Raw genomic sequence first — 27713 nt, forward strand, 5'->3', positions numbered from 1 at the left:
AACTTGACTTTGTTCATTTTAATTTAATTTGTATTAAATTAAGTGATCTTGCTCACAGGCCCACAGTGGTTCACATCTGTCGGCATCCAGGTTCAAGTCAAACCCAAACCCAGCCCCCCGCTATAGGCTACTATTTCCCCACAATCTGTTGTAAGTTAGGGTGGAACAGCAGTACGTAGGCAGACATTTGTAGGAGATTTGTTTTTGTTTTTTTTTTTTGTTTTTTTTTTTTTTTTGTTTGGTTTTTTGTTTGTGTGTTTTTTAAGGTATTTATTACATGTGTTAAGAAGAATGGCGGGATGTAATTTAGGAATAATTTTGGTAATTTCCATTTAATTCCTATTGAATTTTCTGGTAATTTGGGGGAAATTACTCTTTTTTAATATATATATATATATATATGTATATATAATATAACACTATATATAACACTTATAACACTGTAAAATAATAGTTTGGAAATAATACACTAATTCACTACAAATGTAAACTCAATCTAAAGACGCAATCCAAGTGAAAAACAAAAAGGAATTATAATCCAAATTAGTCCAAACTATTTTAATGGTGTTTATGTTGTGCCATTTAATCAAAACTTGCCTTTTTTTTCTTCTTCTTTATTTAACTTTTACCTACACAGGGAGTCCCACTGAGACAAACTAAACAGCCATTTAGTTACAGTTACATCCACTTCTAACGATACAGCATACAAATTAAAGTTCACACAAATGTGTAAAACAGGTTAGATACTAAAAAGACAAAAAAAAAAAAAAAAAAACAAGAACAATTCAAGGATGTTTCTCAAGTTTCCTCAGAATAACTTTCCCTAACACAATGGTTCCCAAATGGGGGGCAGGCTCTCTAGGGGGGGGGGGGCCCAGAGTAATACCAAGGGAGGAGGCACAGCAACACAACAACAGACATTTCTACTACCAGGAAAAAAAGACAAAAATAAAATATAATGAGGCATATCTTGCCCTGGGCTTGACCAGGTAATGATCAAGTAAAGGTAATGGTCAATGGTGGGGGTCCAAGAGGGACTATAGTGTGTTGTATGTCACAAAATATCAACATCTGACAGTCTGAAGCCAAACAAGATATAACGTCACCTGAGGACATCTCATCCTGAACACGGAAAAAATCCTATTGATTACTTTAGAAATAAATGCTGAGTGAGCTGTTTTACTGAAGCAGCATCCGTCTCATTGAAAGCTCAACTCAATGAAGTATGAAATGAAGTAGAAGCCAATAAACTAAAGACTATTTTACTATTTTTGGTACATTTCTTTTTATGTGTCTTTGTAAGCATTGGAGTTCATGTAATAGTGGGATTAGGGGGGCTTGGCTATATCTTGATCGATGAAAAGGAGGCACTGCAGAAAAAGTTTGGGAACCACTGCTCTAATGGGACAATGTGGGCAGGTTTAGATCCTCCTGTGTGAGCAGATAAAGGTGAAAATGTCATAATTAAACTGGTGAAACAGTCTGGTTTGCATTTTTACTGAAACAAAGTGCAGCTTGTTGGTTAGGTAAATAAACCCTGACTGACTGGAAACAACAATTTCATAACAGCAAACAAGTGAATGCACACACACACACACACACACACACACACACACACACACACACACACACACACACACACACACACACACACACACATCCTGTGCTACTGTGAGGGTTGAAAAACACACTGACCCTGGCAGTGTGTCGAAACAGAGTCATGAGCGGGATTAGATTTAGTGTGGAAAGACAGATCTTCCTCACAGTGCTGTGTCGGGACTGGAGAATGTTCTGGATAAACCCAGTAACAGAAAGCAGGAACTCACAAAGAGAGAGAGAGAGAGAGAGAGAGAGAGAGAGAGAGAGAGAGAGAGAGAGAGAGAGAGAGAGAGAGAGAGAGAGAGAGAGAGAGAGAACAGCAGAACAGGAACAGGCGCAGTCTATCTGTAATATCACAGCTTCTCCAGCAGGGGGCAGCAAAGCTGTTCCTCAGATCTCAATGTCGTTGCTGCTGCTGATGGACAGTTTATGAAGTTCAGTAACTGGTTTGCCTCCTGAAAGAAAAATGACCACACTGACAACAGCTGTATTAGTGACTCGATCTGATATGCAAGCAATATGTACCTTTGATAAAAGGCGTCTTTAAAGATAAGACTTTCTAATTATTGTTGTTATGGTTGTTGTAACAACAGCGGTGGAAGTGAGGACCCAAGTGCAGGCAGCTCAGGCAGAAGGCAGGTCAGTGCAGGTAAAATAGACCCAACATGAGTAACCACAAAGACCTGACAAAGACCACTGAAAACCAAGGGGTATATATACACAGAGGGAGTGATGAGGAACAAGTGAAGTAAATGAGAAATCAGACCAGATCTAACGAGCCAGGAACAGAAAACAGAGCACATGAGGGAAAACTACATACTGAACTAAACATGACAAAAGCAAAACCCCAAACATGATCTAAACAGAAACTAAAGATGACAAAACTACACACCAAGATCATGAAACATGACAGGCTGTGTTATTATTGTTCCCTTTATCAGAACTTTATTTTAACTTTCTGATTTTATTTACTCATTAAAGGGAAAGCTGTCCTAGAATTTATTTATACTCTTTTTATTCCTGCCTCAAAGTGGTTAAACTGGTTTTAAGCCTCCGAGCTTTGTTAAATATGCCGTATAAATAAAGTTTTTTATTATTGGTATTAGTGTTAATATTGTTTTTAATATTTTTTAATGTTTAACATGAAATAAATTTATCTTCATTTGTTATATTTCATTTCATTTAGTTTTTTAACACACTAACATCACTTTTAGCTCCACTTGGGCTGGTTACTAACAAATTTAATCATTAATTGTCAAAACAGTTAAATTAATTTTTCAATCTGTTATTTTTTGTCTCTTTTTGGTAATTTTCTTAATGTATTTGTTTTTTGGGGGTTTTTTATTTGGTCAGTTTCTATTTGCTCACTGTCGTCATGGTTAATTAATGTTTCTTGTTTTTTTTTTGTTTGTTTGTTTGTTTGTTTTTTTGTATTTCATTTCTTTATTTCAGTTTAAAGCCCTGTGACAGACGGGTAGATTCTCCTCCCTTTGTCATGGATGCATTTATGTTATTTTCCCTGTGAGGTGTGTCAATGATTTAGTAACTACATTATTAACTAAATGAATTCTGAGAACTGGGAAAATATTTCTAAATCTTTGTTTGTGCCCTTCTTAACACAAGAAGCTGCTGGTGCTCTGCAGAACGTCATGTTTACACTGAATCCATTTAACTGGAACAGCTTCTGCCAGCAACACGGAACAATAAAACTGACATGGAAGCATTTTCTCCAGAAAGAAGATGCTGTTAAACACCTGAGGCCCTCTGTGCTCTGGAGAGTGTTCCTTCTTGGCTTTTAAGGATGTTTTTTTAATAGCATGTGTTGTTAACCTGATCAATGAATCTCTGAGGTCTGGCTGTGTTCCAGCTGCCTTCAAACATGCTTCTTATCAAAAAGAGAAATCTTGACACCTCCATTCTCTCGAATTACAGACCGATCTCTAAACTTCTTTCTTGTCAAAGGTTTTAGAGAAGTCATCTTAATTGTATTTCCAAAAAAATTCAGTCTGGTTCTAAACGGTTTCATAGCACAGAAGAAGCGCTGCAGAGAGTTTTTAATGACTGCTCATGTCTGCTGACTGTGGCAGCTCCACTGCTCTGGTTCTTCTAGATCTTACAGCAGCCTTCCATACAGTTGATCATCAAATCTTGTTATCTCGTCTTGACACACGCCTGCTACAGAAAGAGTGACCAGCGGTGATTTTGCAGATGTTTATTTCAATATTCTTTCCACGTCTTTTTCAGCTCTTATAAATAAGGATGGCTTCCATTTCCAAATGTAAAATCAGCTAAATATTCAGGTCTGGTATGAAGAAATGACTTAAGATTGGGTTTGTTTTTGTTTTTTTAATATAATGATGTCTAAAATAACCGGTCTGGGCTGGTCAGAATCAGTTACTTGTGCTCCTCTGCACAAAAAAGACCCTTAAATGGAAGACAGAGCTGAAAGCAGTGGAAGTGAAATGGAAACAAAGAGGGCCATGCCTGTAGGCATCCTTTTTAATAATGATGTCAGACACTTAGAATAAAAATTTGAGCCTGTCAGGAGCAAATACAAACACTTTTATTCAGCGTTCTCCTGAAAATGTTCCTGCAAGTCGTCAGCAGTTTCCATTTCTCAGATTTCCAGTCCTAAATTTTACCCTTTCTCATAACCAGATTAAATGTATGCAACATTTCATTCAACCGATTAGGAAATTAAATGAATGGACAAGACGTTCATCTCTGCTGCTCACATACAAAGTGCAGCCTCTTTTAATATTGCTAAAGCCAGAGTGATGCTAACAGGGAGGCGGGCTGATGTCTCAAATGCAACATGATGAAGAGTAAAACACAGCAGATGTGAGCAGAGTTTCTCAGAGAAGCTCTTCAGGATGAAAATGTGCTTCTTGTTTGTGCTTCGTAAAGTTTGAACATCAGATTATAAACAAAACTGTCCAGTAAAGAAACATAGCAGCTCCGATGATTCAGTCTGCTGTCCTGTTAGTTAAAGGAACAGTCCAAAAATTTGGAAATCCTCCTGTTGCAATTATATAAATATTAGTGCAAGTCAGTCTTTAGCCTCACTTAATTCTAGTTTGTTTCAGCCTGCTGCATCAATATGGTCGTTCATGTTGTCTTTCATGGGTCATGATGACTTTTGTCACCATTTCTTTTACAGAGATTCAGGCAAACTTAGGACAAACACATCAGAGATCCCATCTCACCCACATTTGGACTACATATTTATTTGTGAATAATACCTGTGCTGCACTTGTTGGCTTGTTATAACCAAAGCAGAGCTATAGCTTATGATACATTCAGGAAACCTTGATTCTAGTCTCAATTAGTTTCCATTTATTAAAAGTTTGCTTTTAAAGGAACAAAGATGTCAGAAATAAGCTTTTTTTTTTTTGCAGGCGTTTTAAAGTCATGCCATCAGAATAACAGAACATATATTAAATTCACTCATTAATATTTCTGTTTGGATCAAACTAACACCCTGTCCTCTTCAACTACAGCCACATTCACACCAGGATAGTCCGCTAGACTCGGTCCGATTCGGGACTTGGTTCAGTTGGGGGGTGTAACATTCTTCCGGACTGAGACTACCTTCACGCTGCACTAATCAAACAAATCAGACCTTTTAACTAACGTGTTCCGCTCTCCGTCAGAGGCGCTGCACCTAGAACTACTGAAGCAGAACACGAGACACACAACAAAGAAGAAAACTGGTTCATCTATTGCTTTTTACAGAAAAACGTTGCTTTCTAGAACATAACAGCTAAACGTAGAGCTGCATCAGATCCTAGAAGTCTTGGGTTGGTCAGATTTACATCAGAACTTTTATCAAATTCTTCCACATCTGATCGTGAGCTACAGTATTTCTCCCGTCCAGATCCCCATGCCTGATTATGTTTTGGTTGTGTTTTCCCACAATGCCGTGTGCTGAACCCACAATGCGCTTTGTTATGTAGTCCACCTCCTGCATTTGGTCCCCTTGAAATGGACCTAGACCTGTTTTTGTAAGAAGACCGAGTCTGTTTCTTTGATTGGAATCAGAAATACTTCGAGCATTCACAATTCCCCAAACGAAGCGGACTTTCCGAGCAAACGGACTTGGATTTGAATCAAAAAGGCTGGTGCCATATTAATCCCATCCACCTTTCTCCACATGTTGGACTGCTCCTTTAAATCATACATACAGTTCTAACAGCTTCATGCTTCCCAGCAGTGATGTGTCAAAGCTAACGGCGGTTTTATCCCGAGAAATCCTCCACACACAGCAGGAAGTCGACATAGAGCTGAAATCTCTTCAATTACAAGCACCAAGAGGGAAACATGCTGCAAACTTATTAGCCTGGTTAAATAAAAAATACTTCAGCTCAGCTTTTTAATGTACCTATTTTACTGATTTCCAACGTTAGGTTTTTACTCTAGGAATGTACTCAAGTTCTTATAGAAGATTCACAGTGAAAAACTAATAATAAAAAGTTAATTCTTTACAGAAGATGTTGTAAATCCCATCTGGTGCAGTCGTATGATGGTTTAACATGACCATCACTTTAGTTCAACCAGTTGTACCCTTTGTATTTAAAATCCACAGCCTTTCTAAAGCACTTACATATATGGGTCACCAGCCTCGTCCAGCTTCTCTGTGGCCAACATGTGGAAGCCTGCTGAGTGGCAGCAAACCATGCTTCTTAGGGCGTATTCACACCAGCCTTTTTGGTTCGAACCAAGTCTGTTTGCTGGGAAAGTCCGCTTCGTTTGGGGAATCGTGAATGTGCAAACGAATTCCCATTCAGATCAAAGACAGACTCGCTCCGCCTACAAACGCAGGTGCTGGTCCATTTAGCAGACCAAATACAGGAAGTGGACTACAAAACAAAGTGCATGGTAGGTTCAGCGCACGGCATCGTGGGTAAACACAAACAAAACATATGCGCGTGAGGGACGATAGGCGGTTCTGGACGAGAGAAATGTCTCAGTCAGACATGGAAGAATCGATCAAAGTTCTGATAGAAATATGATCAACCCAAGACCATAAGACCTGATGCAGCTCCATGTTTAGCTAGGACAGCTTTGGTTTATGTACTAGAAGCCAAAGTTGTCCTGCATTAACCAGTAGATGGCGTTTTCTTCTTCACTGAGTGTCTTGCCTTCTCCTTCAGTAATTCTTGATGCAGCGCCATCTCTGGTGGAAAGTGGAAAGATATTTTAAAGGTCCAATTCGTTTGAGGAGTGCAGCATGAACACAAATCTCAGTCCAGAAAAATGTTGCACCACCCCCAGCTGAACCGAGTCCACAACTGGGCCGAGTCTATCCTGGTGTGAGTGCACCCTGCATCAACTTACTGAACATGCTGTGCTTGTAGCAGTTTGCATTTACAGAATAAAAAATAAAAACAATCTGAAACAAGTCGCATCAGTTTGTTGCAAAAAGAAAATCTTGAGCACAATAATTATAAGAATTTTTTTTTTTTTAAACACAAAGAAAAGCACTGCCACCAGCAGTTGGGTGTGTACAAGTATGCCTCATTGTTGACAAAGCTGTCAACCACAGGTAAACACTGTAAATAAAACTAAAAATAAGCAATGAAACAATTTAAAGATGAATAATCTTCATTATGTGATAAAAAAAAATAGCAAGTAGTCAATCAGAGCACCATAGATCCGCAGATAACCAGCAATTCTTGCTTCTGCCACCAGGGGGCAACCAGAGTCACTTGTGGATGGAGCTAATGAGTGCTTGGTGACAAGCTAACTGCTATGTTGACATGCTAACATGTTTCAGCTTTAAAGGTCTGGTAGCCTCATGCGTCCCTCATGAAATAAGATGGCGGAGGTGGAAACCCACATCAGCTTTGGCTTTAAATTGGCTTGTCAAAAGATGAAAAGAATTAATAAACTGATATTCGTCCAGTTGTACTCTAACAAAAAATCTAGTTATGTATGTTACAATACATTTCTGCCTTTATATTCCACACTGGAGCACTTTATTTGGTGGTTCCAGTAATGATGCTAAGAAATGATAGTGTTGATTCAGAAAATATGGATATCATCATCTCCCAGATTTCTTACAGCAGTAGTTACAAGTAGTAATAATCAGTTAGATGCAGCTGTAAGCCTACTATTAAAGCCTATAGTGATTAAAGTGCTTGTTTGTATAGCCAGTGCACTGACTCTAACTACTATTAAAGGCAAAATAATATAATCCTTAAACATTTTCAGGGTCAGTTTTGTTGTATTAAAAGCTGGAATAAACTGCACTTTGACGGCAATCTGATTTTTATCCCTGGATTCCCAATTACATAAAGTAAACCTTTATTAAAATGTTAATGTGGTTGTTAATGGTGGCACTAGTTAGTGAGGTTATTTAAGGAACAAAAACACAGTCCAATTCAGGCGTGGTGTAAATATTCCAGCTTCCTGTATCAGTCGTAATTTTGTTCGACTCGGCTTCAGTGTTCCAAAAAGTGGAGGTGGACACCACAGAAGAAGAGCTGCCTCCTCTGTAGCCTTGCCTTCAGTCTGCAGCTGCTTGCTCTACATGATGCTGCACTTCGCCTTCAGCTTGTCAGCTCGTTTCTGTTTCCCCGAGCGTTTTCCGTCAATGCTCAGGCTCATGTCCCTCTTCTTCTCCAGCGCTAGCAGCTCCTGGAACAGTTCCTTCACATTAGTGTTTGTCTTAGCCGATGTCTCCATGAAAGCACACTTCCAGGTGGCGGCCTGAGCCTCGCCATCCTTTGTCTGCACCTCACGCTGGGCCGTCTCATCGCTCTTATTCCCAACAAGCATGATAGGAATGGACTCCACACTGCCTTTTATGGCCAGAACCTGCAGGGATAAAAGAAAAGTTGCAGGAGTTAGGACTGTTTGTTTGGTGCAGGCTACAAAGACATGACACTGCATATGTAAAGATGGTTCAACAGATTTTTCAATACATTTTTACCTACAGTCCTCAAGCAAACAAAATTTTGCGAAACCAAACATTTTGTAAAACATCATCCAAGGTGAAGATTTTCATCGACTCTGACTGCAACGTTGTGTGTCATGACTGGAAAACTGGACTCTTGGAATATCCTTGGTTTAATGATCTTTTTGTTTACATGACAACAGAACTTGTCCAAGATACAGTAGTGCTGGGCTAACCCTGCTAACAGGATTTTCTCCATGCTCACCAGTCAATCACTTGAGCCAAACATGGGCAAGTGAGTTTGTCTCAAAGCCAGTACCAACTAACTGTCCAGTTTTTGTCAGAATAACACAGTAATTCAATGTTTCCTGGAGTCACATGCTGGCCTGTCACTTCTGAGGCTAAAAAGGACTCTGGCTTAAACAGGAAGCTAACAGGGTTAGTTCTACAGACTCTAAAGGGCTGTTTATATTCTACACTAGACAGATATGGAGCCTTCTGTCCAGAAAGCGTTGAGATGCGTAGTAACACCTGAAACCGTGGGAGCAGTCTTGAGCAGCATACCTCCAGTAAAAGGACCAAAGAAGAAGAAATTGCGAACCTACTTAATGGCTGCACAGACAACTAATCTTGTCTATCGTCACCATCCTTGTTATTGTCTAAAACTCAAAGATGAACACTAAACTCTGTGCTGCCCTCTGGTGGATGTAGTGGCTAAGAACCATGCCAATGTAAAAGATGCATGGAAGTATGAGAGAAGTGATGTTTGAAACAAACATACTAGTTTACAGACGTAATGGGAGCATAAATGGGCCTTAACATTACCACATCTACATGTGGTAACGTTATGCTGTCACTTGGCAGCGGGATCAGAAAGAGGGGTTTTGTTTGTGGTTGTGTTGGAGTTTTAGTTACTTTGGTGGTCTTTATGGCTTTTCTCTCTCCCCGTGATGCCAAGTATCATGTAAACTCTGCACAGTGAGCAGCCAGCAAAGTCATGACACCCCACTTCAATAGGTTCACAACGTTCCAGCCAGCCACTGTGATCTGGAACCTTGAGTTGCTTGCACAAGTCTACTCTCAGCTCCCAGTCCGATGCTGAGGTGAGAAGGAAGGCTGGTGATTTGGGATGTAACTGAGGTTTTATGGTGGGCTACAGCTCTGAAGACGGCTTCAGCAGCTGCCTTAAGCACCTAGTCGTGCCACTGGCGGTAGAGACCCTCCCCCAGCGCCTTCAGGCAGCTGCTGAAGATGTGCTCGAGTGACCGTCTCCCAGAGTACAGAAGAAATGACGTCATATGCAGCTTGGATCAAGAACATTATTCCCAAGTGACCTTCCTGGGCTGAGATCAGGATGCAGCTTCAAGTAGTACCCAGAGTTTTATACCCAAGGTCACAAGCATGGACCAGCTAAAAGACAACTCCAGCTCTCAATGACCCATCTGTGTAACCGCAATGGTTTCTGTGTGTAAACATATTTAAATAATGATTCTAAGAGTCTGTTTAGAGGAGGTCAGTTGTTTCTGTTCGGTTCTACAGTTTCCTTAAAAAAAAAAAGAAGGTGGAGCTGACCTGTTGGTAGATGGGTTTGAGCTCTTCCAGTGACTGGCGGCTTGTGATGGAGTAGACCAGGATGAAGGCATGACCTTTGGAGATGGACAAACGCTGCATGGCGGGAAACTGGTGACTTCCGGTTGTGTCAGTGATCTGCAGTGTGCAGACGCTCTTATCACAGCTAATCACCTGCAGAGACAACCGACTCATTTAAAGTCAGGAGTTTGCAAAAGGTTCTGAATCTGTGCATGCGTCTAGATCACGTTACTTAAATATTATTATTGATTACTTTTCTATAAAGCTCAGAGTTTAAACAGAAATCATATGAATACCAGAACATCCCACCTGTGTGTAGGTGTCCTCCACTGTGGGGATGTAGGTGTCTCTGAATGTGCCTTTTACAAACCGAAGAACAAGCGAGCTCTTCCCCACCCCGCCAGCTCCAAACACCACCACCCGATAGTCGTTGCTCTGCTCGGGCATTCTGGGAGCTGGAGTCCACCTTCCACTCTGTGTCAATCAGCTGGAAAGTGCAGGTGAGACAACATGGTGGGATTATTTAACAAGGTTTGCCTAGAAAAGAACACAAACCTGTCACTGAATAACACGAGGACATGCAATTTTCTTTATAATGAATGGATTATATTATTAGATTTATTTATTTTTTCCTCTAGATGGAACTTTTCCTTAACAATAGCTCAATTTACCCAGTAAATAAGGCTGTTAATGTATATCTCTGATTCAGCCTTAAGAAATCATTAATGGATGAGTTCACAGATTGTATATGACTTCAGGGAACTTAATCTTTTTATGTTTAATCGTTTATTTTATCTAACAAAATCCAACTAATTTTATGATTTGCTAAATAGATTGCAAGGCAGTATGGGTCTTTATGATACATATTTATTCTTTTTTAACTTCACTTTCACTGTATTATTATCATCTTTGCAAAAAGTTGACAAAAGGGCAACAAAGAGACTAACAACCCAAATGATGCTCCTGCCTTTATGAGCACTGCAGGGTTTTCATGCAACTTTAGCCAGAAGGCAGAAGTATCCCAATCCAACCAGAGCCTACACGTTGTGTATTCATGACAAATATTAAGCAGTTGTATAAATATTTCTCCGAACCAAACAGAAACACGTCCCAATCAGAGACAAATAAAATTAAGTAAGGGGAGAAAAGCAGGAAACTCGATTTGCTTTATCGTCTGCAGCTGCAGCTTTGACGTTTTAAACTGCACCTGCCAACAGTTTCATCATCTCTGAGTTTATTTGCTGCCAGTTCCTCAGATGGACAGAAAATGACTAGACTTTTCATAGCATGCAAAACTGCATCCACAGTTACCAATTTAACATTTAATGCTGTATGTATCACATTTGATACAGTTTCTGAGACCTTTTGCATCACTGTATAGTAAAAACTTTGCTCAAAACCTTGTTTAACACAATTTGATACTCCTGCGCTACAATAATTTTGACATATCACACAATAATAAACGGTAAATATGTATACAAATATTCATTCTTTATTTCTTTTTAAACCTTTTGTTGAAGGGCAAAATAAAACTTCAGATTTAAAAAATCTGAATTGCTTTTGCAACATTCTTTAATCCATGCCAAAACAGATGGCTCTAAAGCAGAATGCCATCTCCACCGCAGACTTATTGAAGATATCTAACATCTTGCTGCAAACATTGCAGGTTGGACCAGTGATGTGCGGTCAGGTGAGGCAGGTGAAGCAGTGCCTCACCTGTCATGATAAAGAAAAAAACATACAATAAATATTAATATTTCCCACTGATCTGTGTTAAAAGTGCATTCTCAGTATGACTAACACGTTTTTGTGTTTATTAAGTAAAAATTGCCAAATTTGAGTATTCCCCGATCAAATCTAGTGCAGAAACCGCGGTGGAGGCACGGGCGAGCTGTGCCTCAGCTCTGACTGTGTCATCCAGTACAAACTTACAAACTGGGTTGCATGACACGTTTTCTGTTCCTCAGCATATCGCCAATATGAACTTTACAGAAATATTTGTTATACACCACGACTCTCTACAGTCTGTGTAATGTATTTAACGTATTTGTGAGAGAAATATTCTTGTTTATCGCACAATAAAGTGCAGAGAAAAGTCAGCAGGTGAGGCAAACAATACTCTGCCTCACCTCAAGGGGGCGCACTCACACACCAACACGGTGTGTGTGTTGCCAACTTAGCGACCTTTTTTTTGTTTTGTTTTTTTAAAGCGACTGGCGACAAATCTAGAGACTTTTTCAGTATTGGAGACTTTTGTAGACGGACGTATATGAAAGTAGTTTATTCTTCTTAATGAGGAGTGGGTGCTGCTGCGCAGGCTCCTCTCCTGTCCAAAAGCAACCAGAAGAGGCTTCTGGCAGCAGCTGCATTCAGAGCAGGAGATGATCACCTGTTTCATGACCAGGCTGAAAATAAAACGTTCAAAGCTGCTGCAGGATGATCTCGCTTACCGTCAGATATTAATGTCTATTAATGAAGAGTGTGGAGGAAAACAAGTGTTGTGAAATGTTGCAGCCTCCCAATTAGAAAACAACCTACATTTAATGAAATTAAACTAGAATAAAAGAAAATATTAAGCAAAGAATTTGTTTTATTTTTATAGTTTTGCCTTTTTAAACATTTTTAGCTTGTCTTTTCGTCCATTTTTGCCTTTCCCATGACATTCCTCTCCACAGCAGCCTCCATGTACCAGGCTATTATGCACATTAGATGATGTCATTTAGCGATTTCTAGCAACTTTTAGGACGCCAGTAGCTACTTTTCTCACTGAAGAGTTAGTAACAGTGGGTGTGTGAGTGTAATTGAAAGAGGAATGCTGATAGGATATGAAGCATTATCAGTTGCATGCTGTTGAATGAATATTGAAATAAGATGCTCTTTTCAGTTCTTACAATTATAAATCAGTGCCTCACCAACCACAAACTTCACTACACGTCACTGGGTTGGACAGTGTTGGTTATCAAGATTTTAATAATTCAGTAAAAAACAAAAGGTAGAATGGGTCACTTCGTGCTCTAAAAAGGGTCAGTGTTGACAGAAAAAACTATAATGGAAAAACCAGCTGTAGGAATGTGTCTGTGGGGAATTAGACCAAACCATATCATCACTGAACCACATCATTGACGCCCATTGTGTTAGCATTAGCTGCTACTGTGGGAGCTAAAATAGAATATGTGAATGCAATTTACTTTCTCTCTACCCAGACTTCCTGCTGCTGCACGCCATCATAGTTTTCAGCTGTGTTCCACTCACATTGTGACAGCTTTCGTCTTTTTAACAAAAAGTGCCGAAAAGGCAGATATGATGCCGTTTTTTAACTCATGCGCATGTAACAGAGTTGATATGGTTCATCAAAATCCTGCTAAATGGGACAGCAGTGCCATCTATTAGTATGTATACTACCGTTCAAAAGTTTGGGGTCACTTCCCTATTGAATCCCATGGCAAAGTGACCCCAAACTTTTGAATGGTAGTGTATACGTATCTACTTTAGAAAGTATGGCAAACGATTATGGGTAATCCTCAGAGCAATGGAGAATTCCCCACTGAGGTAACATGTCATGCCTGTGGACAACAAGAGCATACATTTTTTATAAAAGCACTCTGAAAGAAGAGCTGGCTTGGTTCAGTTATATTTGATGTGTTGTAGAGTAAACTTTGCCATGTACGTTAAGCTGATTTACCGTTTAACATGTTTTATTGTTGTTAAAGAACTTTGTAGCCTAGCTAGCAAACTTAAACACCCTAACATCTTTTCAGACAGACAAAGCTGTGTCCACAGTACATGACGATCCTCTCGTGCCCTTTTGACATGAATGCAGGTACGTTATAAAATGCAGCAAATCAATGTGCTACTATGTTGGTCTTTTTTATTGAAATCTTGTTCCTGTGCTTTGTATTTTATGGTATGTAATGTAAAAAAAAAACAAAAAAAAAAAGGCTAAATGGGTAATGGTATGTTTTTGACAAAATCATACATAAATTTCCAAAAACATAGCCCCAGTCCTATGACTTAAAAAAGAAATCGTATTTTTGTTTAGGTTTATTTTGTGTTAAATATTAGCAGTAATATTGACCCACTATACAATCACAGACTGTCACAGTGTGTCATATTTTGAGAATTTACTGTACATTAAATGTTGAGGGTAATCCTCAGAGCAATAGAGGATTCCACAATACACGATGTCACCACTGTTACAATTCTGAGCAGCTTTAAGTGTTTTGAGAGCAGAAGATGTACACCACATGCTACACACACATGTAAAATAAAACTATATAAATCAGATATTACGGGGAAAAAAATGTCTCCTTTAATATTTGTGAATCAGTTTCAGAAAAGCAACTTTACTGATCATCTATCAGAAACCTGTTCAGTTCATCTTCATGCTGCAGCAGCGCAGGTGGAGGCTTCACGAATCACGACTCAGATTGAACTTTAACTGTGGACAACAGGAAGTGGCGGAAATAAAGAAAATAAAAGCCTTTCCAGGAGGTGGAGGAACTGTTCCATTCAGAATGGGGGGATATTTTCTACAATATTTTCATATCCACACCAAGTTAATTAAACAACTCCAAAGAGACCTTCAGTAACAACGATAATCAGATCCAGAAGCAGCTCAAACAGCATCATATCTGTCAGACATCTTCCCGTCCGGCACCTGTGAGTCAAAGCGCAGGTAAAAATAGTCTTTGTGTTTTAACTCGACCTGAGCTGCTGATGTTCCTCCGCTGTGGCAGCTTCTCCTCCGGACTGACGTCACCACCTCCTTATCTGCACTGCAGACTCCCAACAGTGACCAATCAGGAGCCAGGTAATCGTTCAGCACACACAAACACACACCTGCCTCCTGACAGCATCATTTGTGTTTGTTGACATAAACCCTACAGCACTTCAATGTACTCTGTGTGTGATCGTGTGAGTGCGTGGGTGTGTGCGTGGGTGTGTGGGTGTGTGTGGTCCAGTCACCGTGGTTACAAGGCACGAAGGAAAGACCACGGTGACAGAGAAAGACTGCAGAGACTTATGCACCGGGAGAGTAGCGCAAACATGTCATCACCAACAGGACCGTTGTCATGGTTACCCGCCTACCTACATCATTTGATGTCACTTCCTGTGTGGAGGCAGGCAGCAGGGAAAACACAGCAGCTGCAGACATGGATCTAAAGACAGACGACCTGATGTGTGACCAAAAGTTTCAGTTAATGATTACACGCATTTAAAAAGGAGAGGATAAAACGACTAATATGAATAAAAAAACGAAAAATAAAAATAAGTATAAACTAAATGTTCTCTGCCTGTTTCAGCCTTCTGTATTTCCCATTACTGTGTGTTTGTATCTCTGATTTTAACGTTCTATGGTGAGCTATCAGGGACCTCCGTCCAGGGATGCACCTGATCTCCTGCACGCTGGTTTGTTTCCATTCAAGGACTTCCCAAAGCTCTCCTTGTTCATGTTTCTGTCATTCGTTCTGTTCTCTGTCCAGAACACTGCTTCAGTAACGCTGAGGTCCGGATTCTGGGGAGGATCCATCCCTCCATCAGACCTGTTTTGGTCTGGTTTCTGTGGAGGATCCATCCCTCCATCAAACCTGTTAAGTCTGGGTTCTGTGGAGGATCCATCCCTCCATCAGACCTGTTTTGGTCTGGGTTCTGTGGAGGATTCATCCCTCCATCAGACCTGTTTTGGTCTGGTTTCTGTGGAGGATCCATCCCTCCATCAAACCTGTTAAGTCTGGGTTCTGTGGAGGATCCATCCCTCCATCAGACCTGTTTTGGTCTGGGTTCTGTGGAGGATCCATCCCTCCATCAAACCTGTTAAGTCTGGGTTCTGTGGAGGATCCATCCCTCCATCAAACCTGTTTAGGTCTGGGTTCTGTGGAGGATCCATCCCTCCATCAGACCTGTTTTGGTCTGGGTTCTGTGGAGGATCCATCCCTCCATCAGACCTGTTTTGGTCTGGGTTCTGTGGAGGATTCATCCCTCCATCAGACCTATTTTGGTCTGGGTTCTGTGGAGGATTCATCCCTCCATCAGGCCTGTTTAGGTCTGGGTTCTGTGGAGGATCCATCCCTCCATCAGGCCTGTTTAGGTCTGGGTTCTGTGGAGGATTCATCCCTCCATCAGGCCTGTTTAGGTCTGGGTTCTGTGGAGGATCCATCCCTCCATCTGACCTGTTGCCGCTGATCTTCAGTCCAGTTCTTGTGTCATGTCTCAGCCTTTTCTCCCTGTTTCCCTTCCTTAAGAACGGCTTCTTGACAGCCACGTTTCCATGGAGACCATTTCTGATGAGGCTTCGGCCAACAGTAGATGGATAAACTGAAGGCCCAGATGCATCTCTCAGGTCCTGGTTCAGGTCTTTGCTAGATTTGTTCCTGTTTCTTCTGGACTTTGGATTCTGTTCATCTGCTGTAGATGGTTTTTAGTCCTGACTCTTCTTTTATCCTTCACGTGTCCAAATTCTGCCTCCATGCTGAGATAAGTTAAGTTTCCAGCTACCAGCTGTTTGGGAATCACCTTGTTGCTGCTGAAATCCCGTTTTCTGTCTGTCGGACTGTCTGATCTTTGCTGGTTTTCACACATGAAACAATGATGTCTTTGTGACAGGTTGCTGGTAACAGAGCCTGAAGATTTAACCCTGGATCTTTGCTAAGATGTCGTTATGTGTCAACACAACTCTGGATTTTTGCCTTTTTATGCTTGAATGATTCGTAGCTCAGAGTTATGTAACCAAACAAACAAAAAATAAAAAGGTACATGGACTGGACTGAAAGAGCAGAAAACGTTAAAAGAAAAACTTTGAAAGACCTTCAGAAAGTTCTATAACTACTAATTTTAAATTATTACAACAAAGTATGGAACAGAAATCTAAAGAGATGAGGACTGGATCAAGACTTTTGCACAGAGTTGTAGCAGCTGTATCTGTTGCTCATAGCTTATAAAACGTCTCTTTGAGTATGGATAAGGGATTTGAAATATTTAAAATAACATCTGATCCCAGACAGCTGGCTGATGGGCAACTAATTAACAGCTTATTTATAGCATGAAATAATTAGCACAAGTTCTGTCATTTTCTAACCTCCTTAATGTAAAACATGACGGACAGAAGACAGCTTTCCCTCTCTCACACACACAGACACTTAAATGTAATAATGAGACTGTGGCAGAACGTTTTTCGCATATTTCTTAGTTTCATCTGAGGTTTAAATCCAGGAAATATTCAGAGCTCAGTGTTTCATACATCTACTAAAGTTGGTTGTCGCTTCTTTCCCAAATGTTTGTTTTTTGTTTGAGACAAAATGAACACAAACACACGTAAATGAAGAGCTTGTAGTTTTTCTTTCTTTGAAGGGGTAGTGCACACAAAAATGAAACTAAAATCAATACCACATCCAAATGTGGAGGACTCTTAAGTCAGTTGTTATGGAAGCTGAGAGCAGCGGTGCTCGCATGTTTTTTATTTAGTTATTGCGTTTGGACTGTGGGAGGAAGCCGGGAGAGAACCCACACAGTCACGGAGAGAACATGCAAACTCCACACAGGTTCCCCTCCAGAAACGTACTTGTTATATAAGAATCATAAAAATAAAAAGCCGCAAGCGGCATCCATCGGGTCCGAGCTTCATGGCCCCCGACACCCGTCTCATACACCTTTTCCTAGCATGTAAGCTAACCTGCTAACATGCTATGTAACATGGTAAAATGTTCAGCTGAAATCTGAAATGTTGATATACGTAGTTAGCTTTTTTTGCTAGCATGCTAATATTGCCAGCTAACATGCTATGTTGCCATGGCAACAGGTGTTGTAATGTGTTAAGGACCCAACAAGTATGAATCCTGTCAAGTTTGGTGCAGTTCCAATGTATTTCTATGGAGATATGAGCAAACCGTGTTTCATGGCGAGAAGGTTTTTTTCCGTTGGTTGCCGCGGTTACACGCTTGGTTCTATTAGAAAGATTTGAATAGTGTTTGGTCCCCAACTTGTCAGGAAGCTACCCACCAAGTTTGGAGTCTCTCGCACGAATCCCCTTAGACTAGTTCGTTCAAATACGATGCGTATAAAGTGAAAAAAATGGGGAAAAAATGGACGTAAACTCCAAGATGGCGGGCACCGCGTTGCCATGGATTGACTTTTTTGCTCGACTTGGGGTGTTACATGTGTGTGCCAAGTTTTGTCTTCATACGTCAAAGTAGACGTTCAGGACCCCATTAATTTAGGGATTTTTTTGGTGTCTAGGTGGCGCTGTTGAGCCACTTTTGCATTGAAGTCTATGCAGACCTTAGAATATCGAAATGTTCGCCGGGCTTGAGGTGTGTGCCCAATTTCACAACTTTTCATGGGTGTTTAGGGGGTGATATTTGGGGTCAAAGCGCTTAGAAGGAGGAGAATAAACATTTCAGGAACAATAGGGTCCTTCCATACTTCGTATGGCTCGGACCCTAAAAAGAAGGGCTGCACGGTGGTGTGGTGGTTAGCACCGCATCGCTGGTTCGAATCTTGGCTGGGGGGCAGGTTTGAACCTTGAGGGCGGTGGCCTTTCTGTGTGGAGTTTGCATGTTCTCCCCGTGTATGCGTGGGTTCTCTCTGGGTTCTCTGGCTTCCTCCCACCGTCCAAAGACATGCATGTTAGGTTAACTGATTACTCTAAACTCTCCCTAAGAGTGTGTGTGAATGTGAATGGTTGTTTGGCCCCTATGTGTTGGCCCTGCGATGGACTGGTGACCTGTCCAGGGTGTACCTGCCTCTCACCTGTTAATGCTGGGACAGGCTCCAGCTTACCCGCGACCCATAATGGACCAAGAGGTACAGAGAATGAATGAAAATAAATATAAAAGTATGTACATTAATAAATTATATTGGCTCTTACAGAGTGTGTTTGTGGTTTACTGGGAGCAGTGCTGGTTTCCAGTCTAACTGCTGTGGAAAATGACCTGCAGTAGCTCATTCACACTTTGGATGCAGCAGTCTGTCTCGGAAGGAGCTCTGGAGGGGTGTGGGGCGGTGGGGAGGGGGGCATGTCCTTCAACATGGATAAGAGCTTAGCCATCACCCTCTTTTCTCCCATCACCTCAGTTAGTGGGTCCAAGACAGGGATGCCCCAGTACAGGCAGGCCAGCAACGGATGGAAGCTGACTTCAGATGGAGCAACATCACTGATCAATACATCCCAGTTAACTTCTATCAAGCCTGGCAGAGGCTGAAATTACAACGTGTCTGACAATTAAGTTTAACCATCACTCATTCAGTTATACCATGACTGTAGCCCCTCCCCAGCTATCATGGAGTGTATTTTTTCAACAATGAAATCATGTAATACACTTATATAACTTTTGAGCCTACCTTAATCATCTCGTCATCTCAAGAAAAGGCTTTCTTGAGATGACAAAAAATGTATTCAGTTATCACAAGAAAACGGTCCTCATTATGTTGAGGTAATCAGAAAATTAACTCATCTTGAGATAAAGATTAAAATAATAATAATAATAAAGTACAGTAAAATATTGTGAAACTGTCATATTCTCCAGGACTAAAAACACCCCTTTGTTAGCCAGTATGAGGTTTTCTTTGGTACAATGTAGCTCAGTCGCTGTACAGACCTCTACAGGCCCGTATGCTCGATGCAGAAGACGGATACAAAGACGGACGGACGGTTTCGTCTGTCTCCTGCATCAGTTACACGTGTAATTTTGTAAGTTTTCAGGGACCTAAAAAAAACTCTAGCAGCAGCGTTCTGGATGAGCTGCAGATGTTTAATTCTTTTTTTAGGAAGTCCTGTTAAAAGACCATTACAGTAATCCAGTCTACTGGAGATGAATGCATGGATGAGTTTCTCTTTTAATTCTGTTGATGTTTCTGAGCTGGTAAAAAGCTTCTTAGTGAAGCTTTGATGTGGCTGCTGAAAGTCAGGTCTGAGTCTATCAACACTCCAAGGTTACGAACTTGGTCGGTGATTTTAAGAGCCCAAGTCTCCAGATGTTTACCAATGCTGACCCTCTTCTCTTTGCTACCAAACAGAATAATCTCAGTTTTGTCTTCATTTAATTGTAGAAAATTCTCCTTCATCCAGGTCTTTATTTGCTCCAAAGACTAACACAGTAAGTTTATTGGGCTACAGTCGTCTGGTGACAGAGACACATAAAGTTGTGTATCATCAGCATAACTTTGATAATTAATGCTATAATTCTGTAATATTTGACCCAAAGGATGCATATACAAGTTAAACAAAAGAGGTCCAAGGACTGACCCTGGGGGACTCCACAAGTCATGGCCACTCACTCAGATTCATACTCCGGCCTTCTAAAGAGGACCTAAACCAGTTAAGGACCGCTCCAGAAAGTCCAACCCAGTTTTCCAGCCTATGCAACTGGATTCTGTGATCTACAGTATCAAACGCAGCACTGAGATGCAACAGAACCAGGACTGATACTAGACCAGAATCAATATACTAGACCAGAATCAATATTCAATCTAATGTTAATTACCAGAGCTGACCAGAGCTGTTTCAGTAGTGAAGCGGGACACTTTTCTCTCATCGCTCCTTATTTTTAATATCAGTCAGTTCTTTTCTTACTCAACTGATGAGTAACAAACTGAGATGGGACATTTTCCTGAAACTAATATTCCGTTTCTTCTTTCCCCGAATGAAAATATCCGAGTCTATTTTCTCTGGGATAAGATATATTCAGTGGTAATAACGTAATATTCCTGCTGTGATGGAGGTATTTCATAGCAACACACACAACCACGCGCAACACACTGACCTGCTGCTTTGTTCTCTGTTTCAATCAGCTGCAGCTCCAGTCTCATTATCTCCTCACATCATGTTAATCTGTGTGACTGCACTCAATAATGGCTCTAGCACAGCTGGACATGTGCGCTCCTTCCCATTACATAAACGTGCACACACACACGCAGAGATCAGAGAGGGAAAAAGAGAGATCAGCACCTAGCCTGTGAAGTCAGACGGACTGCGGAGCTCCGATCCCAGGCTGCAGCTCTCCCCACCTGCATCCGGCTACCGGTGCGTGTCGGTCGTTGTGAGTGTCGGCGCGGTGGCCGGTATGAGTGGGATGTCTGCGGACTCACCGTGTCTCTGCGATTCCTCTCGGTTTCTTTCTTTCTGTGTGTTTGTGTGCGCGCGGGGTTTGTCTACTCCGGTGCGGCTGTGAGCATTCTGAATCCACCGCTGTCTGAGTCACACCATCATCATCATCATCATCCTGAGACGCGCTTCTGATCGGCACGCTACAGACCTCCTCTTCCTCCTCCTCCTCCTCCCTGCTCCATCACCTTCCTCCGTTCCGCTGGCAAAAAAGAAACGAAGGAAAGAAACAAGACTTCCGGTCGGGTTTCTATCAACATTTTATTTAAGGATAAATAAGTTTAAAAGAAAACACACACAGATAATCAGTATTTAATGCCACATTATACTCCAGGCTTTGTTTTAATGATAATTTGTGCTTATTAATTTAAGTGAAAAGTTAAACCACAATAAAAGTTACAATTTTTTACAAAAAGGAAAATGAATCAATCGTTCAAGCTTTTAGTTTGAAAACTTTTTCCAGCATCCTCCTCCTCCTCCTCCAAAGTAAAAATAATCTTCCTCTCACACCTTCATCACCTCCATCAGCGTCACTCAGACACGTCATCCGCAGGAAAAATAGGACAAAGAAGAAAATTATAAAACATCATGTCAGATGCTGAAATCGTGTTTATTTATCTCTGATATATAACCTGCATGCAGCTACTTTACTGATTTTAGACTAAAAAAAATCCTCAAATTAAATCCAAAAGCAATGTAGAGAGCATGTACGTAGCACAAAAAGTAAGGAACTTTGTGTTTGATTAATTATTTCTCTTCTTTAATATTACCAGTTGGTGTTGTGTTCATTGTTGGAAAGCCTGCATCACCTTTACAACAAGGTAAAACTTGTAAAATCACGTTTCTGTGGAATGAGCAACACAGCTAAACGTGTGGGTGGAGCCCCTAAAAATGTACCAAAATCCTCTAAAATTCTCCTGTTGGTAGTAACTCTTATTTTAGATTTAGTTTTAGTTTTTATTTTATTCATTCTTGAGACAAAACATCAAAATCAATCAAAAGATAATCTAAATACAAGGATGAAACGAGCAGAAAGAAGAAAAATCTTACACACAACTCCGTTTTTACTTAACAATTCATCCAAACAAATGTCAAATAAAATAAGGCAGACATATCCATCATAACAAAACAGAAAACCCTTTAAATGTAAATTTAACTTATTTACCCATCATCTTTTTAAAAATGTTAGCCTTTTTAAAATCTCTGTCCAGACAACTAATTTCTTTACAGAGATACGTCGCTCCATCACCTCTGAATCTGGGTTTATTAAAGACTTCTGTTCTTTTTAAGTTCTCTTCACTCATGTTTATTCATAATTAGTGAAATGCAGTTATCCACTAACACGACACTTCTAAAACTTTAGCTGAATGAACAATGGATTTGATGGATCTCTGTAATTACTTCTAATTTAAATTTAACAAATAGTTCCCCAGACTTCAACACATGTCAGATATGGTCTACTCACATAATTAATGCTTTGTTATCAAACTAATCTTTAACTTAGTGTAAGACAGCAATAGTTTCAGATATTTTTCCTAATGTTGTCATTCATATGTTGTTTACACGTTAAACATTCATCAGTTAGAACACCAAAGAACTTAGTTTCTTTTACAGTGTCCATCTGTCAGTCAGGATGTCTATACTTTTGCATTAAGGGCTGCCAGGTGTGTGTCAGTCACGGATGTATGACTGACACCTGATTGGCACCTAATTAATAGACAGACATATCAGACAGAACCTGAGACCTAACTCCATCTTAGGAGATAACAGCCCTCTCCCCCAGAGAACCAGGATCATCACAGAGTTCCTCTAGAATTTGGAAGAGGAGGGAACGAAATGGCCTTCTGTGAGTTCAGAACCTGGACAGGTCGAAAGTCCAAACAACAACTCATGCTCAGACTCACTCCTAGAGAATTTACAACAACCAATTAAACCAGCGTGCATTGCTTTGGACTGCGGAAAGAAGCCAAAATGCCCAGAGAGAAGCGGCATATACACACATGTAAACTCCACAGAAAGGCCTGCTCGTACTTACTTAAATTACCTACTTACTTTTTGAAGAGTGTAGCTGGCATAAAACAAGTTTATGTTTTCATTGCACTTCAAAAAACTGTTTTTTCCCCACATCTTTTCTGTACATAAATGAAAAAGAAAACAAACAAACAAACAAAAAAAAAATCATAAATATTCAAAACTGAAAACATTTATTTGCCAGTGTTTTCCTGTCTTTTTTCATTGACGTATTTTCCCACAAAATATATACTTGGTAAATGTATTACACTTATTTTCCTGTAAATTTAAAAAGATGTTAATTTTCAAAGATTAAATCTCTGTGTTTTTCCTGTAGTGTTTTTTTATGTGACACCCGAAGGAAGAATAACAAATTAAAGTATATGTCTCCCTCTAGTGGCGATTATAGAGTACTGCAAAGGAAAACGTACAGGAAGCTTAGTGAGCTTCTCTTTGGTTAAAACACATTTAGGCTCTCAACACACTTTAAATAGTTGGCTATAAATATACACGACTTTAATTTTATTATTTAAATTTTCTTAAAACGCATTTTAACCAACATACAGAGTTTACTGTACTTTTCAAGTGACTGCAAAAACACAAGTTGAAAAAAAAAAATCCTTTGAGACCAAAAGGAAACTTACTGTTTCCACTTGACGTTGTCCCGTGTGTGCACACATTTTCATAATGCCTACACGTAACGCTTTACACAATTCTAATGTAAAAATAGAAATAACAACAAATAAAAAAAACATAAAAATCGTTGCTCAACTCCCTCCCACCTCACCTCTAATCTACCTAAACAACTTTCAGAGGGTTGTAGGAAAATTGAATGGGGTCCCAAAAGTCTACTTCGACGTAGGAACACGAAACTCGGCACACACGTGTACCACCCCGAGACGACCAAAAACTCAAAAACTCAAACACCGGTTGCCATGGCAACGGCGTGCCCGCCATGTTGGCGTGTGCGGTCATTTTTTTTTTTTTTTTTTGCCATTTTTTGTACTTTACATACATCGTATTTGAACGAACTAGTCTGAGGGGATTCGTGCGACTGACTCCAAACTTGGTGGGAACCTTCCTGACAAGTTGGGGACCAAACGCTATTCAAATCTTTCTAATAGGAGAAAGCGTGTTACCGTGGCAACCATGAAAAAAAGCCTTCTCGCCATGAAACACAGTTTGCTCATATCTCCATAAAAATACATGGGATCTGCACCAAACTTGACAGGAATAATAGTTGTTGGGTCCGTAACACATTACAAGCCCTGTTGCCATGGTAACATAGCATGTTAGTTAGCAAATTAGCATGCTAGCAAAAAATGCTAACTAGGTATATCAACATTTCAGATTCTCAGATGGGTGTTTTACCATCTTACCTACCATGTTACCAGGCTACCTACCATGCTAGGAAAAAGTGTATGAGACGGGTGGCGGGGTCCAGGACGCTCGGACCCGATGGATGCCGCTTGCGGCTTTAATTAAATAATAATAATTATTATTATTACTAGTTAGTAACTTTTGAAATCATTAACACTGCTCCTTTTGGGTCTTTAGGAAGGTGTTGGGCCATTTAAGGCCCATTAACGCTGCCTGTAAACAGGTACGTTTGTTTATAGTTACCTGTAGCGTCATCGCTGCACCTGAGGCCACAGGGTCCACTCACAGATGAAAACATGTTGGGAAGAAGAATTTTGGCCACTGACGGCCACCACCATTGGTATTTGAAGTAATTTCTAAGCCCATCATTACCACCAGGTGTCAGTAATGTTTACACACTGTACCTTAAGTACAGACCTTTTTTTTTCCAAACTGCAAGATGATTTTCCATCGTTATCGTTCCATTAAACAATTTTAAGTTTTAAAAAAAAACCGCACACATAGAAACAATAAAAATAAAATAAATAAAAATTAACAGGTGATTGATTATCCAGAAGTGGTGATTTATTTCATAGGGGCTTTTCATGTGATGAAAAATGTCCTTCTTCATGTTTTCTTCTTCTTCTTCTTCTTCTTCTGCTTATTATTATTATTATTATTATTATTATTATTATTATTATTATTATTATTATTATTATTATTGCAACACAAAAACAGCAGGTTCTGAAAATGCGCTCCCCCACCCCTCCCCTCTCGCGTGGAGTCCTCCCCTCCTCTTCCTCGCATCCATCCTCTCCCTCCTCTTCGTCAGTGATCTTCAGCTCTCTCGGAGTCATGAGGTAAGAACCGACCGCTCCTCGTCTCTCGCATCTATCTCACCTTTGATCCGTTAGATGTTAGATGGTTTTCCATCCGGACCGACCTTCCTGGCCCGGATCGGCCCGGTTCGGCGCGGTGTGGCTCGGTTGACGCCGTGAATTAAATTGGACAAAACGAGGCTGGGGTGGGGAGGGACGTGTCGGGATTAAAAGCATCAACCTGGATTTCAGGTGTAAATCATCTTAAAAGATGCATTTTACTTCTTTTTTTAAAAAAAAAAGTCTTTCATGAATGCGCGGTGCGAATGAACGCTTTTTTTTAGGGGGGGGGGGGGGGTGCTCTGTTTCTTCTTCGTGCAGGAGAGGGATGGAGGATGGAGACGCTGATGAATCAGAGATGTCGTCAGAACATCAGGAGCAGCTAAATGAGGTCAAAGCATCCAGAGGAGGTTTTCTCTGAATTCCTCCCGAGCTGCGCTGATGCGGGTTTTTTTCAGCTGGAACTCACACTGAGCTCATTGTCCTTCGGAGATCTTGAATCCGCTTGGGTGCTCGTTTCCAGCCTGAGACGTCCCAGTCTGTGCTGGTTTCACTGGTCCACTCTGCATTATTCACAGCTGTTAAATATTCATTGATTCTGCTGCTCGTTCTGACCTTTTATTCTCTGTTTGTGAGCGCTCGCGTTGTCTTCTGCTGCAGTGTGAACAGAAACAGGCTGGTTTCTGTGAGACAAACATATCTGATCTCTGTAGGAAGCATCACAGGCTTTCCAGGCCTTTTGTGTGGTCCTGATGCTGATGTTGGTTGCTGTGCTGGATAACATGATGTTGGTTCTCAGGCTGATTATGTGTTGATTTTATCCTTAAAAAGCTTCACATTTGCAAACTTCTTTCTTTGTGAACAGAAACATGTTGTGTGAAAAAGGAAAAACTGTAAGTTTCTTGGTTCAAGAACCAAGAAATACAAGTCCAGTTGCCTTTATTCAAACTCTTACAGCCTTCACCCAACTGAGAAAGAAAAGAAAACACCAGAACAAGGAAAAAGAAAAACACTGTGCAGAAGCCATGCACATCTCACATCTTTGTGTATTACCAGTAAACAACAGGAAATGGGTGCAGCCATTTATTTAAGCATCCACAAACACAAATGTAGATAGTAAGCATTCATCAACCCAGTCTGGACCCTCTTAGAGAAGATTTTTCCTCATAGTCTTCGTTCTCCAGGCTTCTTGAAGCTGTTTCCAGAGCTGTTCTTTGGATGTTGGCTGCAGATGATCCCACACTGCTTCCCTGTTGCGCTTCGGCCAAACTGTGTTTTTTAGAGATGCAAGTAAAGAAATGGGAACAAAAGACCCTCAGAAAGCCTGGAGAGCCACCGTTCAAGATCCACTTTAAAAGTCTTTTTTAAACATGTGAAAAAAAATAAAATAAAGAAATGAGGGCTGGATCAAAACTTTTGTTTAGGGATGTAAATTCAGACAGATTTCCTGCAAATAACATCTGGTACAGCGAAGAAAACATCAGGGAAACAACACAGAAATTGTCTTTTGTTTAGTAATTAAGTCTTAATGAAGTGACATATGAATCAAATCTGACTCGATGTTTGGTGAATATCTGACAGGGTCAGAAACATTATGCTCTTTTCTTTTTAGTTCTGGGTTTGTAAATCAGCTCTAGAAACAGGTAAAGTTCTTGAATAAGGAAGAGAAGACCTAGCGCCAGTAGTCACTTATCTTATTATCTGCTCATCAAAACATTAATTAATAATTCCTCCATGAATGTTTAATCGTTCCAGTTTTTTTGGAGCAAAACTGCTTGAGCACTGAAATATTCTGCTTTTGCTTTTGTAGATGAAAATGTTAAACTATTACAAATATGATTATTTGTGTTGATTTGATCAACCCTCACAGACCTGTAGTGTTAAAATACTGGTGTTAAATGAAGCATCATAATAGTATTATTTAATATAAGAACAAATCCATAGCTTCAGATGACCTGTTAATTGCTTCTCAGATTCTTTTAGACCCTTATTTGAGGTTAAGATTTGCTTTATTTGGGTTCATAACTCAAAAGCTGATCGTACTCAGCACCAAAAAGCAGGATTTGTACTTTATTTTCATTTTACAGCTAATTTCTAGAAAACAATGAGAAAACTTCTTCAGAATTTTAAAATAAATGAAATTGACAGTTCGTACAAAGTAATTTGGAGCCAGACAGAAGACCATACTGAGGAAATGCTGTGTGAGGTGTGATGGAGGCTGAAGGCAGGAGGGCGTGGCCGTCAGCAGCTCCTCGTCCTCATCAGCATCGTTTGAAATGCT

The 27713-nt window shown here is 40.3% G+C and overlaps 1 protein-coding gene across 3 annotated transcripts; it reads right to left on the bottom strand.

Annotated features, from left to right (window-relative positions):
- Positions 1-6309: 6309 nt before the first annotated feature.
- On the bottom strand, positions 6310-21366 carry LOC121653672 (GTP-binding protein Di-Ras2-like). Of its 3 annotated transcripts, none has more exons than XM_042007303.1 (4): positions 21170-21366; positions 10397-10574; positions 10070-10240; positions 6310-8418 (listed from the first exon to the last, which is right to left on the bottom strand). In XM_042007303.1, the coding sequence occupies exons 2-4, from the start codon at positions 10532-10534 to the stop codon at positions 8128-8130; spliced, it is 600 nt and encodes a 199-aa protein (XP_041863237.1). In that variant the 5' UTR covers positions 10535-10574; positions 21170-21366; the 3' UTR covers positions 6310-8127. The 3 variants fall into 3 exon arrangements, with proteins under 3 accessions (XP_041863237.1, XP_041863239.1, XP_041863238.1); XM_042007305.1 differs by lacking the exon at positions 21170-21366 and adding an exon at positions 21030-21150; XM_042007304.1 differs by lacking the exon at positions 21170-21366 and adding an exon at positions 20845-20959.
- Between the last annotated feature and the right edge of the window lie 6347 nt (positions 21367-27713).

This window comes from Melanotaenia boesemani, chromosome 14 (genome assembly GCF_017639745.1).
Source record: "Melanotaenia boesemani isolate fMelBoe1 chromosome 14, fMelBoe1.pri, whole genome shotgun sequence".
Taxonomy (NCBI): Eukaryota; Metazoa; Chordata; class Actinopteri; order Atheriniformes; family Melanotaeniidae; genus Melanotaenia; species Melanotaenia boesemani.